The sequence below is a fragment of the Ornithorhynchus anatinus genome, chromosome 4, assembly GCF_004115215.2.
Source record: "Ornithorhynchus anatinus isolate Pmale09 chromosome 4, mOrnAna1.pri.v4, whole genome shotgun sequence".
Classification (NCBI taxonomy): domain Eukaryota; kingdom Metazoa; phylum Chordata; class Mammalia; order Monotremata; family Ornithorhynchidae; genus Ornithorhynchus; species Ornithorhynchus anatinus.
In genome coordinates this window covers 13,219,189-13,237,791 of record NC_041731.1, presented here as the reverse complement: position 1 = coordinate 13,237,791, position 18,603 = coordinate 13,219,189, and the positions used below count along the sequence as shown (strand labels likewise).

The 18,603-nt window shown below is 43.0% G+C and overlaps 1 protein-coding gene across 1 annotated transcript in view; it reads right to left on the bottom strand.

Moving 5' to 3' along the window:
* Positions 1–18,603, bottom strand: part of CNTNAP2 (contactin associated protein 2) — a 1,271,576-nt gene that overhangs the window by 119,228 nt on the left and 1,133,745 nt on the right. Inside the window, exons 19-20 of the mRNA XM_029062825.2 lie at positions 16,232–16,468; positions 12,374–12,507 (exon numbers count right to left, since the gene is read on the bottom strand). Of these exons, the coding sequence (XP_028918658.1) occupies positions 12,374–12,507; positions 16,232–16,468 (371 nt within the window). The remainder of the gene's footprint in view (positions 1–12,373; positions 12,508–16,231; positions 16,469–18,603) is intronic.

Here is an 18,603-nt window from a genome sequence, read left to right as displayed (position 1 = left end):
GAGGAAAGATAGTTTCCTGGTGATCTCCAAGTGCAGGGGTTGTTTCAGAATGAAGGGATAGAGCAAGAGTTGCTCTGGCTCAGGATGAAGGCCTGGATTTCTTTCCTGGATATGTCCGCCATGTTGCCCAACAGACAATCACCAAAAGTGCCAAATGTGGACTGGAAGCAGGGATGAAGTGGGCAACTTGACAATGTGAAAGAGGACCGAAGAAGCAAAATGGAATCAATCCATCATATTTACTGAACACTTACTTGTGCAAAGCAAGTAATTTAACTTAATAATAATAATTGTGATGTTTGTTAAGAGCTTACTATGTGACAAGCACTGTTCTAAACACTGGGGTAGATACAAGGTAATCAAGTCAGACACAGACCTTGTCCCATATAGGGCTCACGGTCTTAATCCCCATTTTACAGATGAGGTAACTGAGGCACAGAGAAGTTAAGTGAATTGCCCAAGGTCTCACAGCAGACACGTGGCAGACTGGGGATTAAAACCCATGTCTTCTGATTGCCAGGCCAATGCTCTTTGCACTAGATCATACTGCTTCTCATTTACTGAGTACTGTACCAAGCACTTAGTAGAGTTTGTAGACACTTTCCCTGCCCACAAGAGGCTTGCATTTATTTATTTCCATTAGAGAACTTTGAACCACCTTCCCTTCTTGGAATTATGCGTCCAATTTCCAGTGACCTTTCCGGTCAGACCAACTTTATTAGTCACCTGTAAACTCCAATAACCCACGTGGAAAGGAAAATGATTTTCACCTGGGAGATAGTTCTAGTGTTACTTCTCTGTGCCTCAGTTATCTCATGTGTTACATGCGGATTAAGAGAGTGAGCCTCATGTGGGACATGGACTGTGTCCAACCTGATTAACTTGTATCTACTCCAGTGCTTAGAACAGTGCCCGGCATACAGTAAGCACATAACAAATACCATGGAAAATACAGAAAGGCTTTGGTCACCAAAGTTCAGATGCTATAATTTGTCTGGAAGATTTTGAGCTCCTAAAACCGAGCTAAATCTTTTAACTGGATGATTTTTTTTAGGGACTAAAAATGGTTGATTCTTGTTGTGATCAAATAGGATTGCTCAGTACTTCCAGTGGCCACGAGAGAGCACTTCAAGACCAACTCAGACACTGCATCTGTCCCCAAGCTCTCTCCATCAGCAGGTTTTGGATAATTCTTCCCTCCTTCTTGAGTGGTTGTGCATCATGTGACCTGTCGAGTCCTCACACCTCAAGCAGTGATACATTCGCTCTTTTGAGAGGAGATAAAATTTGGGTGAGATTGGAACCTGCCCTCCGTCGCCTGCTGTTTCCCTCCCTAATGTTCGGTCTATTGCACTGGAGAAACAGCTTCAAGAATTACTAGCTCTGCGAGAGACTTTAGTACTCTACAGATGGATATAAAAAAATATAATGCATTACAGATTGAGTTTTAGTCTCCACACCAGATGAAATAGGAATACAGGAACCTTATCTCAATTTCCGAGTGGTCATTTATTTATTTAATGTGACTGGGAAAAACACGAACTCTTCAACCTTAGGTACGAAAGGCTAGAAATGTTCTCAGATTGAAAGGTATTTTAGTGGAGAGGAGAAAAAAAAGCTCTCTGAAATCCTACACTAAATTAGATAGCCAAACCTGGAAGTGACATTCCAGCTCCTTCTCTCTCTAAATTACAAGCTTGTTGTGGAAGGGAACATGTCTACCAACTCTGTTATATTGTACTCTCCCAAGTCATTAGTACACTGCTCTGTACACAGTAAGCGCTCAATAAATAGGATTTATTGATTGATTCTTCCCACCTCTGTCCCTCCTCCAGAATTCATCGCCTTTTAGTGGCTGAGGCTGACTGTGACGAGGAAGCGCCCTAAGTGCTGGGGTAGGTACAAGTTAATCATGATGGACACAGCCTGTGTCCCACATGGGGCTCACAGTCTTAATCCCTCTTTTACAGATGAGGTAACTGAGGCACAGAGAAGTGAAGTGACTTGCCAGGATTAGAACCCAGCTCCTTCTGACTCCCAGACCTGTGCTCTCTCCACTAGCCACACTGGTTCTCTAACAGTGATGGGTCACAGGACTGGTCCTCCTAGTGTGATGAGTTGCTGTTTTGGTTGTTCTTCATTTATTGTTTTGGCTGAATTTACTCCTTTATCTCAATTCCTCTGTGCCCGTCGTCTGATTTTCCTTTTGGATTGTGAACCCCTTGGGAGCCAGGGACCATGTCTGAATACTCATCGTTGTGACTTGTCAGCACCTACTACAATTCTCTCCGCACAGTAGGCATTAAAAAGCGTCATCGATAATAATAATTATATTAAAGTTGACTAGCTGTTTGAGGCCCAGAAATGGTGGTTGTGTCTGCACAGCTAAATCTCCACTAATGTTACCTTGATGCCCAAGAGTAAATATTCTCTGTGCAAATTTGACTAAAAATCTCAATTTTCTATAAGAAAATTAGAATCCAAAAATATGCCTGGCCTATGAATACATGAGCCTGACCTTCCAAAAAGACACTTAAAACAAAACACTACTGCTATGATTCCTCGCTGGGTGACACAAATCCACAAGAATATCTAAATCAATAAAATCAACAGTATTTCTTGAAAACTTACTGTGTGCAGAGTACTGTACTAAGCACTTGGGAGAGTACAATAAAGTTGGTCGGCAAGATCCCTGCTCTCAAAGGAGTTTACAATCTTCCAAAATCGTTTGGTAAAAGGCTTCCTTGCTTGTTTTCCCTGGGGGATTGAAGGGCTTTGGTTCGTTTTATTCAGGAGGGACTGTGTCTACCAATTCTGTTAAATTTACTCTCCCAAGCACTTAGTACAGTGCTCTACATATAGTGAGCACTCAGTAAATACAATTGATTGACTTTATTCTTCCCCAGTCCTTTCTCCTTTTCCTCCCAACTGAGTCTATGTGCCCAGACAGGTTTATCTTTGCCCTTTAACTTCAGACCTGTCTTTCAGTTTGCTCATTATAAAACTCCACCCGGCACTCTTAAACGGAACATCGAATATGACACACTCTAGCTGATTTTATGGTACTCAGCATTCACAATGGAGCATAGGGCACATCTAATATATCTTTTCACAGCTCCTTGACCATTTGTGTCACTCTTTCACACCTGATAGAATCGTTTTTATAATTCTATCAACCACGGGTTACCGTGAATAATCACTGCAAATACCTTTTTTATACCATGCTACTGGTATTGAGAAATGAACAAAGCACAATCTCTATTAAAGGTGGTTTTGTTTGAAACAGAGACAAGAAGAATGATAGGGGAAAAGTTACTCATTTCTTCATTCACTCATTCAGTCGTATTTGACTGTGCACTTACTGTATATGGAACACTGTTCTAAGTGCCTTGGAGAGTACAATATAAAAATAAGCAGACACATTCCCTGCCCACAATGAATTTACTGTCCGTGAATGAGGAAGTATCATTAGGTATCTTCGTTGACTCACTTCTTGGTATGCAGAGAGCTCGTGGGTAAATTAATGGTGGTGATAGCCACTGTCTTATTCTCACTTTTACAGATGATGAAAGTAAAGGCCCAGAGAAGTTGGGTGACTTGACCAACAACACTCAGCAGGCAAAACGGGGAGTCAGATTAGAACCCAGGTCTCCCGACTACTAAATCCACCTCTTTCCATCAGACCACAGTGTTTCTCTATCAATAGATGTAGGAGATACAATCCCTACCCACAAGGAATTTACAATACAACAGGGGAGATAGATGCATAATTATTTACAGGTAGGAGGAAGAAAAACGGAAACAGTTGAGTAGCTTGATACTTCAGAGAAACAGTATGCAGAGAAGACAGGAAGGAGGTTAGCAGAGTGTCATACGACTTAGAAAAGTCCCCGAAACTTGATGATCGGATCTCTGCCTGATCAACTGTTGGCCTGTTAGGCTTTATGCTCCTTAACCTGTTATCCCATCCTTCTTCTACCTTTGGGGTGTCAGAGCAGCCTCCAGGATTCAAGCTGGCCAGAAAAGAGATTTGGGTAAGGAAAATGAGCTGCTACCAAACCTCTCTTCTACGCGGCCTCAACTCAGGCTGCATATTTTGCTTGTGGCTTAGCGGATAGAGCATAGGCCTGGGAGTCACAAGGACCTGGCTTCTAATCCTGCCTCCGCCACTTATCTGCAGTGTGATATTCAGCAAATCGCTTCACTTCTCTCTGTCTCAGTTCCCTCATCTGTAAAATGGGGATTAAGACGGGGAGCCCTATGGGGGACCCAGATTGTATATAACCTGATTAGCTTGTACTTCCCCAGCACTTGGAACAGTGCTTGGCAAATAGGACGTGCTTATCAAGTATCATAGTTACGGTTATTAGTCTCCAGCACCAACCTCAGTCCAACCCAATCTGTTTGCATCTACCCCAGTGCTTAGTATAGTGCCTGGTACATAGTAAGCACTTAATAATAATAATAATAATGATGTTGGTATTTGTTAAGCGCTTACTATGTGCAGAGCACTGTTCTAAGCGCTGGGGTAGATACAGGGGAATGAGGTTGTCCCACGTGAGGCTCACAGTCTTCATCCCCATTTTACAGATGAGGGAACTGAGGCACAGAGAAGTGAAGTGACTTGCCCACAGTCACACAGCTGACAAGGGGCAAATACCAAAGTTATTATTATTATTATCTCACCACCTACCCCTTGCCCACATACTTCCTCTGACCAGGGACTCCGTCACCCTGCATATGTGACAGACTACCCTTCGCCCCACCTTCAAAATCTTTTCAAAATTACATCCCCTCTAAGCGGCCTTTTTTTTTCTTAACGGTATTTGTAAAGTGCTTACAATGTGCCAAGCACTGGGGTAGATACAAGATACTCAGGTTGGACAGAGTCCATGCCCCCCATGGAGCTCACAGTCTTCATCCCCATTTTACAGATGAGTTAAGTGAGTCACAGAGAAGTCAAGTGACTTGCCCAAGGTCACATAGCAGACAAATGGCAGAGCTGGGATTAGAACCCAGGTCCTCTGACTCCCAAGCCCGTGGTCTTTCCACTAGGTCATGCTGCTTGTCCAGTTGCCCTTCCCTAACTAAGCCCTCCCTTCTCCAACTCCTTCTCCCTTTTGCAGGGCCTATGAACTTGGATCTGTATCCCTTAAGCACTGGTTTTTACCCCACCCTCAGTTCCACAGCACTTATGTATATATCTGTAAATTATTTTAATGTCTGTGAGCTCACTGTGGGCAGGGAACATGTCTACCAACTCTTTTGTACTCTCCCAAGCATTTAATACAATGTTCTGCACACAGCACGTGCTCAATAAATACTACTGATAATAATAATAATGTTGGTATTTGTTTAGCGCTTAACTATGTGCAGAACACTGTTCTAAGTGCTGGGGTAGATACAGGGTAATCAGGTTGTCCCACGTGAGGCTAACAGTCTTTATCCCCATTTTACAGATGAGGGAACTGAGGCCCAGAGAAGTTAAGTGGCTTGCCCACGGTCACACAGCAGACAAGTGGCAGAGCTGGGATTCGAACCCATGACCTTTGACTCCCAAGCCTGGGCTTTTTCCACTGAGCCACGCTGCTTCTCTACTGATGATGATGATGTCTGTCTCCAGCTCTAGACTGTAAACTCAATGAAAGCAGGGGATGTGTTAACTAATTCTGTATTGAACTCTTCAAATTATTATTATCATTATTGCTAAGCACTTACTATGTGTCAAGCGCAGTTCTAAGAATTTTTTTAATGGTATTTTTCAAGTGCTCATTATGTGTCAAGCACTGTCCTAAGAACTGGGGTAGATACAGGCTAATCAAAAGTCCCTTTTGCACACAGTGCTCGCCGTCTTAATCCCCATTTTACAGATGAGGTAATTTAGGCATAAAGAAGTGAATAATTTGCTCTAGGTCACACAGCAGACAAGATGGAGCAAATACCATTTTTTTTTCTAAAAAAGTGAATTCTGCAAGGTTTTTTCAAGCTGACAATATATTTGCCTGCTGAAAACTTGACCATTCCACCCCACACTTCATTCATGAAGGGTACAACTAGAATGTAAGAAAGAGATTTCCATTCTCTCCAGTATCTAGAAATTACATATATTTTGGAGAGAAGATCTGAACATATCTGTCATTACGCCCATGATGCTATTAGAGTAGGACCCAGGTTAATGTGTAGCTAACCTCATGTAAGCAGGAGAAGCAGAATGACACAGTGGATACAGTGTGGGCCTGGGAGTCAAAAGGTCACAGCTTCTAATCCCAGCTCTGTCATATGTCTGCTTGTGTGACCTAGGGCAAGTCACTTCACTTCGCTGTGCCTCAGCTACCTAATCTAATTAATTAATCTAATTAATTAAGAGAAGCAGTGTGGCTCAGAGGAAAAAGTCTGGGCTTGGGAGTCAGAGGTCATGGGTTCTAATCCCAGCTCTGCCACTTGTCAGCTGTGTGACTCTGGGCAAGTCACTTGACTTCTCTGGGCCTCAGTTACCTCATCTGTAAAATGGGGTTCTAGACTGTGAGCCCCACGTGGGACAACCCGATAACCTTGTATGTACCCCAGTGTTTAGAACAGGGCTTGGCACATAGTAAGCGCTTAACAAATGCCATAATAATTATTATTATTCTTATTAATCTGCAAAATAAAGATTTTGCATGGGGGGCTGTGACCCCCATGTGGGATGGGGACTTTGTCCAACCCAACTTGCTTATATCTGCGCCAGTGCTTAGTACAGTGCTTGGCACATAGTAAGAACTTAACAGATACCATTATTATTATTATTACTATATAAAATGACCTCAGTGTTATGGATCTGTATTATGGCCCTCCCTGTGACTTTTTAATCATTCATGGAGGAATAGATATTAGAGGAACTGCTCCTAGAAAGACTAGAGCATGTTTTAAAACCAAATGTATTGTTGGAAGGTTTGGCAAAAACCCTCATCCCCTAAAAATGATACGGCTTCCTGAAAGCCAATATGTACAAAGAGAGAAAACCGTCCTGCAGAGACAATTCCACAAAGCATGGATCCCCTGCCAGGTTGTTGCTTCTTCTCCTGTATGAGATTTAGATTTGGCTTTGAAGTGAGGCTTTGTTTATTGTGCTATGTGATCAGTGCAGTGTTCAGTATCAACACGGGAAATTTAACCTAAACAATGACAACAAACTAATACTAGAGGAGAGAATTTATGTTAGTAGAAGCTGGAAATATTCAAAGGTTGCACGTTCTTGGAAATGGGAAACTTAAGACCTGTGTCTACTTTTTTTTATGGTATTTGTTAAGCGCTTACTACGTAATCAAGCACTTAGTACAGTGCTCTGCACACAGAAAGCGCTCAATAAAAACGATTGAATGAATAATCAGGTTGGACACAGTTCCTGGCACACATGGGGCTCACAGACTGTCCGAGGGAGGGGGTTTCAATTCCCATTTTACAGATGAGGTAACTGAGGCACAGAGAAGTTAAAGTGACATGCACAAGGTCACATAGCGGACAAGTGGTGGAGCCGGCAATAGAATTGAGGTCCTCTGACTCCCGGGGTCGGGCTCTCACCCTAGCCATGCTGCTATTTTGAACGTCTTTTCCAACCTGCTTGCATTATCGGAGCCCCCCCGAGCATGGAGCTCTGGTCCTAGCCAATGGGAACAGTGTGCTTGTGTGAGGTCCACTGGGGATGAAGTATAAGACAAAAAGAAATGTTTTCTTTTACTTCATATTACAAAGTTGACTGTTTACTACCAGCCCCTATTAAAATAGGTACATTAATTCAAGAACTGATGAGCCAAGTCAACAGGCAGTGACAGGCGGTTAACACCAGAGAAAATCTGCAGCTTAACTAAAAGGGTAGTTCGAGTTTCACTACTTAACTGCCTTTCAAAATCATAAACCCTCCTATTTTTAAATAGCTCAGTCATAACCCTGCATGAATCCAGGTACACTATTTTACCACGGAGTATAAATTTATTTGAGAATTTCCTTTAGGGTTTCATTGGGTTAATAATTTCCCTTTTATATGCTGTAGCATTCTTTACAAAATGAACATGGCACGGTCTAGAAAAGAAAGATACTTAAAAAGGCTGAAGTTTGGAAAAGTAGCCAATGGTAGGTAAGACCATAAGCTCCTTGTGGGCAGGGAACGGATCTAACAGTTCTGTTGCACTGTACTCTCCTTAGTGCTTAGTACGGTGCTCTTTACGCAGAGTTCTCCAGGTCACACAACAGGCAAGTGACAAAATCAGGACTAGAACCTGGGTCTCCTGACTCTTCACCAGGCCTTGTTGCTTCTCTCATAAAATAGGACTGATAACATGCAGTTGGTAGAGGTGAAAAATCTGGATGACTAAATTAAAAACGTGAGTAAATGGTACCTATGAAATACAAGACCTGATCCAAAAGTAAGAACAAGAATAAGAATAAAACCACTTTCAGGATGACTAAATTAAAAACGTGAGTAAACGGTACCTATGAAATACAAGACCTGATCCAAAAGTAAGAACAAGAATAAGAATAAAACCACTTTCAGGATGATTTTCTCATCCATGTGACATGACTCAGGTCTTCCAGAGCATGTGGCTGTCATTTAATAAATCACCTGTGTGTCGATCAGGAAACTGCAATACAAGGAGGGCTTAGAAGGGGAGTAGGTTTATGACAGGGAGCTGTAGGTAGTGCTTGGTCTTGACACTAGATCATTCAGACTGGCTTGCTTCAAGACTGGGGCTAGAACAAGGGTGGCCACTGGTGGCAGTTGAGAAAAGTGGCCATTGAGACGTGACAATACGTGCATTTAAGTATTTATCAAGCGCTTATTATGTGCCAGATGCTGTACTGAGCACTGGGGTAGATACACGCTAACTAGGTTGGACACTGTCCATGCCCCGCAAGGGGCTGACCATCTTAATCCCCATTTTACAGATGAGGTAGCTGAGGCATATAGAAACGAAGTGACTTGCCCAAGGTCACAGAGCAGACAAGTGGCAGAGGCTGGACTAGAATGCAGGTCTTTCTCACTCTCAGGCCCAAACTCTATCTACTAAGCCACGCTGCTTCTCACTTGAGATATTTTGTAGTCATCTGCTGAGGACACTTGAGTACAAAGCGTGTCTCCAGGATGATCTCCGACCCCACTACCCGCTCCAGAACTAATGAGGTCCCTTCCCAGGTTGCCGTTAATATATCTCTCTCATTCAATCTGCACATTCAGTCTATCTCCAAAATATCAGTTCAACCTGCACATCACCTCTAGAATCTGCCTCTTCCTCTCCATCAAAACTTGCAACCATGTTGGTCCTAGCACTTGCCATATCCTGCCTCAACTTCTTCATCAGCCATCAGCCTCTTCCCTCTTCAGTCCAAACACTGCACTTTGCTGCCTGGATCATTTTTCTCAAAAAATCACTCTTTGCATATCTATCCTCTCCTCAAAACCTCCAACAGTTGTCCATCCATCTCTGCATCAAAGAGAAACCCCATCCCATCGGACTTGACACTCAATTACTCAGTTCTTCCCCTCCTACCCAGCCTGTCTCCTAATAATAATTAATAATTACAGTACTTGTTAAATGCTTACTATGTGCCATGCACTGTACTAAGCACTGGGGTAGATACATGTTAATCAGGTTGCACACAGGTTCTGTCCCACAGGCTTTGTTCAGTGCTTTGCACACAGTAAGTGCTCAATAAATACGACTGAATGGGGCTCACACTCTTAATCCCCATTTCACAGATGAGGTAACTAAGGCCCGGGACTTGCCCAAGGTCACACAGCAGACATATGGCAGAGCTGGAATTAGAATCCAGGTCCTTCTGACTCCCAGGCCCGAGCTCTAACCACTGTGCCACGCTTCTCCTCTCTCACTGCAACCCGGTCTGTACACTTTTCTTTCCTAACATCAACCTATTTACTGGGCCTCAATCTCATCTCTCCTGCTCATGCCCTTCCCTTCTGCCTGCAACTCCTTCCCTCTTCCTATTTTACGGACCACCACTTTTCCCATCTTCAAAGCCCTACTAAAATCATATGTAGGAAGGCTTTCTTGATGAACCTCTCCCCTCCCCTCCCTAGTCTCCCTCCCTCTGCATTACCTATGCGCCTGGGTCTGCACCCCCTAAGCACTTTAATACTCACCCCTATCCCCACCCCACTTATGTACATGTGCTTATACTCTGATGGTTCTCCTATGTGTAATTTATTTTCATTTCTGTCTCCCCCTGACTAGACTGCAAGCTCACTGAGGCTAGTGATCATACCCACCAATTGACTGTACTCTCTCAAGCACCTAGAAGAGCGCTGTCCAGCGCTCTATACACAGTGAGTACTCAGTAAATGACATTGATTCCTCCTTCTAGACTGTAAGCTCGTTATGGGCAGGGAATGTCTGTGCCAATTGTGTTGTACTGTACTCTCCCAAGCACTTAGTACAATGCTCTGCACATGGTAAGTGCTCAATAAATACCATTGATCGATCGATTGATCGATGGCCTCCTCTCCCTGAGTCCCAGCCAGAAGAGATCTTCATGCGGTATTTTATTTCTCCCTACCCAAGCTAGACATGGGGTAAAAAAGAAGCTGGAAGAGGTTAATTTGGAAATTTTCTTAATTTGAAGGATGTGGCAGACTAAATTATATCTCCTTGACCATTCCCCAAGCCTAGTGTAGAGTTGAACTTAGGACCTAACTGCATTTACTGACTGCTTAGTAGAGTGCTCTGCACAGAGTAAGCAACAAATATCACTGCTGATGACCTTGTTAACTAAATCCTCTGCTTGGCCCTGACAGTCTTAAGCCTCAGTGGCCGTAAACTCTACCAAGCAAACCTTGTCTTTCCTTTGTGATCGTTTCCCAGTCGTGACACCAATTAAATCCTGACTTTGGTCTCGTCTGGTTTGGGAATTGGGTGGAGATTCTAGGTGGCTGGGACCTCCTACCCAGAACTCTCAATTGGATCGTGGAGAGAGTTCCTTATTGCATAACTTTCTTTGGGTGTCCTCAGTCCAAGCTGTCTGATTTTGAGTTTCATTTTTAGCTATAGAGCAAAATAACCCCAATTTTCATATACCACAGAGAAAGTCTTGCTGGGAATCTAACAGTCTAATCTTTTGTTTTGAAAATACTAATCAAGTAGTACTTGTCCTTCCTAGATCATGAGAAGTCACTGGAAGAAGGCGGGAAATATTTGCTAAACTTAAAAGGGGCAACTAAAATAATTCCCCAAGGGACATAAAGAACTTAGCAGTTAACCTTTTCAGGAAAGTGAGACCCAACAGTTAGCAAAAGAAACAAAAACAGCTTATCATTTAGAACTGCCAACATGACCATGGGGCTTGGGCAAGTACAGCATTCCATGTAGCACTACCAATGCCATGGGTTGAAGTGTACTGGTCTAAGCAGAGAAAAAATTGGAGTATTAAATTTTATCCACATTTATTGAAAGGTGGTGATAGGCTGATTGTCGATATTGAATGATGGATCTGCCCAGTCAAAAATTCCAGTGGAGGTGCCTGTTGCCTGGCAGACCGGATGTGTGACTCTTCCCTTTTCTCACTCCCCATGGATAGAATTGAACCACTGTAGCCAAACTGAATCCAAATGAGTCCTGAGAGACTGCTAAACTCTAGCCAAATGACACTGTTCTCGACCAACAAAGCATCCTCCTGCTGTGGTTTTTTTTCCTTTCCCTGTCAGGTATCTATTTTGATCTCCTTCTACAGAATGCGCCGACAGCTCCATCCTTGAACCTTTGGCTTAGTTCCCAAGGAGACCTTCTACTGTTATATTTTATTCATGCGACCTGCTCTGTTGGTTCCCTCACAGTAAAAACCAGGGGAGTGGGGGATGGGGACCACAAACTAAGCTGAAGTGAAACCGAAGTATCGTAAGACAACCATCCCTGTATCAGTTGAAGTCCAAGCTGAGAATCTGGGATTCCTGGGGGAAGTGAGTCCATAATTTAAAGGGAAATGAGTAGCAGGAGAGAGAGAGAGTGTGTGTTCGCTTGTGTGTGTGTGTGTGAGAGAGAGAGAGAGACAAAGAGAAAGAGAGAGTGAGACATGGAGATAAAAGGAGGTCCCTAGTTTCAGTACAAGACAAAAGACAGCATTATACATAGGTAGAGAGCCGACTGTCCAATCTTGACAGTGGACGGAGACACAGATCTAAATTTGGAAGGTCAATGCTATCGATGCCTGAGTCAATATTTGTTCTGCTTTTCCCCAGATAGTTTCTTTGCCATTAGCTCAGTTATTGTTCTTCCAGCAAGAACTATATTTCTCTTTTCTTGGCTCGTCGTGAAATTGCAGGGGGAGACATAATAGCAATAAAAACGGAAAGTGTTACAGTACATAAAGACTCCAATGTATTTTTTACCTGGAGAATGATGTCCTTTCCATTCCGGGTAATGTTAACGCTATGGGGCTGTCCATTGGCCACGTTTCTGTGGTCTACATCAATATTATAGGGCTCTCTGGTGCTTCCCAAGTTGTACCGAATCTGTAAGGTTCCTGTGTGGATGAAAGAACGGCACCTTAGCCACTTCCTTACTTTATCTCCCTTACGTTCTTATTGGTCCCCCTGCAAATTGCCATCAGACTGCTCTCGTTCACTCCATTAAAACCATTTTTGTTTCGAGCTTTCCTGAGAGAGCCTGGAGTCAGCCTGATGCCTGAGGTTTGGGCACCACAGGCAGGAGGGCAAGTCTTTACAGTTCACAAACAACGAGTCATCAGTGACCATCATCTCCCCATCAAAGCAGCAAATGGCACAAATTAAAAAAATTGGGACGCTGCCTGGAATTTATGAATCCGAACAGATATCACACTACAGCTCTGTGGAGATTGCTGTTTGCCGCTCCAAATCGGTGTCTGAAATTAAAAATCAACAGAGGGCATAGGGATGGTCTCATGCCACAAGCAGAGTGGGGCACCTGGGGTATGAAATAATTATGACTATGCAAAATTAAAGATAAATACAATTTACAGAAGATAAATAAATGGGAGTTTTGGTAGCCTCCTAGAAGCCATGAAAGCAAAGCCATTTATTTTTTCCTAGAAAAAGCATCTATCAAAAAGCACATTAACGGGAGAGAAAGCCTTTAGACACCCAAGTCCCCTTTTCTGACGAGCTGTCTCGCAAACTTCTCCTGATGATTTTTCTCTTCTCAACAAAGACAAATATACTGTATGAAATATTTCATGGAAAAGTTGTTGGTTCGTTGCTCAGAAACTCCCGTGTGGGTGTCAGGAAATTCTGCCTAATCATGGGCCTGGGAGACACGAGACCCGGGTTCTAGTCCTGGCTTTGCCACTTACTGGCTGTGTGACTGTGAGCAAATCCCTTAACCTCTTTGTGCCTCAGTTTCCTCATCAGTAAAATGGGAATAAAATATCTCTCTCCCCTCCCTCTTAGACCGAGAGACTCAATGTGATACAAGGATTGTATCAGATATAAAGATTTTGTATGTATCCCAGAGCTCGACACGGTCCCTAACACTTAGTAAGGAGAAGCAGCATGGACAAGTGGAGAGAGCATGGGTAGCATTTTTAAACTTTTGGGCTAGAACTCACCCCTGATTAGAATCCATATGTCCCGATTTTCTGATTGATGCACTTTTCACTAGATCATGCTGCTTCCCAAATTATAATGTTGACAATTAAATTCTGTATTTATCCACTCCCCCTCAAGACTCTAAGATCATTACGGGCAGGGAACGTGTCTGCAATTCTGTTCTATACTCCCAAGAGCTTAGTACAGTGCTCTGCACATAGTAAACACTCCATAAATACGATTGATTAAAGAGCCCAAAGCCCTCTACTGCATTACTGATTTAGCTTTCAGCAAGATACTGCAAATCAAGCAGTGAGAAGACAACATATTTCTGATTTTTAAAATGAGAAGGAAAGTGTCTACTTTAAAGCCACACAGAGGCCAAGCCTGCAGAGACATAACAGAATTGTTCCAAAAAAGAAATTCCCAAACTCATGCCTGCCTGAAAGTCAGAACCTTGCTCAGCTCTCTTTTCCCTCAAGCCAAACAAAAACGGTTGTGGAAAACAGAACATTTTGTTATAATATTGAGGGTCTGGCCTGGATGTTTTAGGTCGTACAGGTGAGGCTTAGATTTTGAGCTTTGATATCGCATTCTATTTGGCTTCTGATTGGCTCAGACACTCTCCAGATTGACAACTGGTAATCGGGAATGCTGGGGACTCTGCATTGCTCTTCTCATCCTGCTGCCAGCCTTTTTGAATCACTGATTCTGTGCTCAGAGCCCCCACAGTGCAGGTCAAAGGAGAGTCAGGCCTGGAAGGTGAAGCAGCATGGTGTAATGGATGGAGCAGGGGCCTGGGAGTCAGAAGATCATGGGTCCTAATCCTGGCCCCACCACTTGCTGCTGTATGACCTTGGGCAAGTCACTTCACTTCTATGCACCTTAGTTGCTTCATCTGTTAAGTGGGGATTAAAGCTCTGAGCCCTATTTGGGTCAGGGACTGTAACCTTACTGCTTGTCTCCACCCCAGGGCTTAGTACAGTGCCTAGCATCCAGTAAGCACTTAATGATTTCTATTATTATTCTTATTATTATCATTAAAAGACCCAAAATGCTTGTCCATCAGGTGGATCGGAATCTCTGCAAGCTATAGATTGAGCCCGAAGGACTGAATTTGGTTTACACAGAACTGGGCCAAAAGAAAAAATTTCCACTAGAAATTTCCTTTCCAAAATGCTCCTTCTTCTTGTAAGATCTGAAAAGAGAGTTCAGGACAAACTGATTTAAGAATGGAAGACAAAATTCCTGAATCCTCGTTCAGCGTGCTGACGTGTGTCAGATTTTCAGTGAGGAGCAGCATCGCCCAGTTGGAAGAGCATGGGCGTGGGAGCCAGAGGACCTGGGCTCTAATCCTCGCTCTGCCAAATGTCTGCTGTGTGACTTTGGGAAAATCATTTCACTTCTCTGTGCCTCAGTTACCTCATCTGTAAAATGGGGATTAACACTATGAGCTCCATGTGGGACATGAACTGTATCCAACCTGCTTAGCTTGTAGCAGCGTGGCTTAAGGGAAGGAGCCCGGGCTTGGGAGTCAGAGGTTGTGGGTTCTAATCCCCCTCTGCCACTTGTCAGCTGTGTGATTTCGGGCAAGTCACTTAACTTCTCTGGTCCTCAGTTACCTCATCTGTAAAATGGGGGTGAAGCCTGTGAGCCCCATGTGGGACAACCTGATTACCTTGTATCTAATCCAGCATTTACAACAGTGCTTGGCACATAGTATGTGCTTAACAAATATCATTATTATTATCTACCCTAGTGCTTAGCACAGAGCCTGGCACCTAGCACTACTAGCACCTGGTACTTCTATACAACTACTAGGAGAACAGTGCTTGACATATAGTAAGCGCCCACCTCTTCATCGTCCCTCGGTCACGCCTATCCCGCCGTCGACCCCTGGGCCACGTCCTCCCGTGGTCCTGGAATGCCCTCCCTCCTCACCTCCCTCAATCTAATTCTCTTCCCCTCTTCAAATCCCTACTTAAAGCTCACCTCCTCCAAGAGGCCTTCCCAGACTGAGCTCCTCCTTTTCCCTCTGCTCCCTCTACCCCCCCCTTCACCTCTCCGCAGCTAAACCCTCTTCTCCCCCCTTTCCCTCTCCTCCTCCCCCTCTCCCGTCCCACCCCCTCGGCACCGTACTCGTCCGCTCAACTGTATATATCTTCATCACCCTATTTATTTTGTTTATTTTGTTTAATGAGATGTACATCACCCTGATTCTGTTTAGTTGCCATTGTTTTTATGAGATGTTCTTCCCCTTGACTCTATTTATTGCCATTGTTCTTGTCTGCCTGTCTCCCCCGATTAGACCGTAAGCCCGTCAAAGGGCAGGGACTGCCTCTATCTGTTGCCGATTTGTACATTCCAAGTGCTTAGTACAGTGCTCTGCACATAGTAAGCGCTCAATAAATACTACTGAATGAATGAATGAACAAATACCAACATTATTATCATTAACTACTACTACTACTAATAATAATAACATTTAACTACTACTACTACTACTAGCATTTAGTAAACTTTAGTAGTAATAGCATTTCTGGTCTGCCTGCTTCCAAACTACTAAGCCTGGGGCCTGCATCATGCCTTTGTCCTTGGAGACAGGACATGCCATTTTATTCCCAACTGAAACTTCAAGGCCTTTTTTTTTCCTGAGAAGACTGGGTCGGAGCTAATTCTTACCTGCTGGCCTAACCAGAACCGCCAGGAAGTCTGTGGTATACGAACTGACATAGAGGAGTATGCAGGGAGACTTGGTCGTGCTGAAGCTGAAACTTAGAGTTTCTTTGATCAGGTCAGGTGCAGCGTTCTGAGGTTCTGCTGAATTTCCAGTTCTGCTGGGAGAATCCTTGCTGCTGGCCACTGGAGACTGGAAGTTATACCGGAGCCACATCCCCTCTTCAAAAAACGCACCGACATCTGGTGAATAATAAAAGGGAAAGAAAAGAGGAAAAGGAAAATTGAGACACCTGAAAAATTGCCTAAATGAATTTAGAGTGAGTGGTATATGCTTATATGTACAGGGTATATATGTAGTTGTATACAGCATGTAAATGCTGCCATCATCATCAGTATTTATTCATTCATTCAATCGTATTTATTGAGCGCTTACTTAGGCAAAGCACCGTACTAAGCATTTGGGAGAGTACAACAACAGGCACATTCCCTGCCCACAACGAGCTCACCACTTGCTATGCTAATAATAAAAATAAAAGATAAATAATAGCAACTGGGGTATTTGTTAAGCACTTTTTAAGTGCTTATATCTTCTATATATCTATCCCAGCACCTAGTACAAGACAGAGAAACAGTCTGGGCCTTTGGGGAAAATAAAAAAAAAATACCATTGAAGGAATAATTACAGGAGCATTCATTTATAGGACACGATCTATCATACAAAACCCCTGTTACACAGCAGTGGAGTGTTAATACAAAATGCCTCAACATGAAAACTTGTTTTTATCACCCTGGTCCAAAATCGGTAAAATGATTCAGTTGCCCACTGATCCACAGTGGTTTCGAGAAAGAGCAAGTGAATGAAATTCTCTATCTTAACTAGGGCACACTAGACAAGATCCAGTTACATCACTTCCTGATGATGATGATGTTGGTATTTGTTAAGCGCTTACTATGTGCCGAGCACTGTTCTAAGCGCTGGGGTAGACATAGGGGAATCAGCTTGTCCCACGTGGGGCTCACAGTCTTAAATCCCATTTTACAGATGAGGGAACTGAGGCACAGAGAAGTTAAGTGACTTGCCCACAGTCACACTTCCTGAAATGATGGCAAATGATTAATATAATTATTAATACTACTGTCAGCACTTATTAAGTGTTTATTTTGCACCAAGCACTGGGATGGATACCAGAAAATCAGGTTAGATACAGATGCAGAAGTCACATGGGGTTCACTTTCTAAGAAGGAAGGGCAAATGGATTGGAAGCTCCTTGAAGGACCTTATAGAAAGAACAACTCCACTGTCCTTTTTTTAAGCACTCAGCACAGTGCTCTACACACAGAACGTGTCTGCTAATTCTGTGGTAGTGTACTTTTCTAAGAGCTTAGTACAGTGTTCTGCACGGAATAAGTGCTCAATAAATATGACTGAAATTTTAAAAAAATGAAGAAAATAGAAGTGCCCAGCAAATACTAGTTGATTTTAACCCCATTTGATGAATGAGGAAACTGAGACAATACGTCAGCCATAGATCACAAAATTTCAAATGTCTGGTACTACAAATCATGGAGCAGGAAATAAATTTGAGACGTATCTAACTCTTATCCCAGTCTACTGACAGGACCACATCTACCCTATCTCTTTTTGAAAACATCCTGTGAACGAGATTTCTCAAACTCTCTCAGTAACTTCTTTCAACATCAAATGGACCCTCACTGTCAGAAAATGATCAGTTTCTTTAGGCTTCCGATTTAAGCTGGATTCCTCGGTATGATTTCCAGAGAACTTGGAGAACAGCTGATATCCTATCTGTGTAAAATAACACAGAACTAAAGCCTTATTAAATCTCCTGTAAACCTCTTCAGACTAAATAATCCCATTTCTAATAGCCTTTCTTCTTAGGTGTTTCTTCTAGTTTTAGATTGTCTTTGAGGCTCTCCTCCTAGTCCTCCCTAAATTCTCCATATCCTCAATTATGTAGAGACCTCAGATTTACACTCTAATTTAGTAAAGGACTGATCAATTTGGGGATAATTGGAGGATTATTTTAGAGTTCCTTCGGGCTATCTTTTTTTTATACATCTTTTTGCATAACCGCTATTAAGGTTACTGGATTTCTCCTGCCGGTACCAATACCTTTGGTAATAGAGGTTTTTCTGATATTTTTGAGGCAACACCAATAATTCCAGGAATCATGAGTAAAGCATCATCAAAACTGAGCAAAGCACTAGAGTTTGCAAACTCACCATTCTACCAGCATCCCTTGATACTAAGTAATTGCATCTGGAGTCAGCCCTATGTGTCTGAGCTGAGGACAATCCAGGTGACCTCACATTCTGAGCTGGCTGGATGGAGCAAACTCCAGGTCTTTAAATAA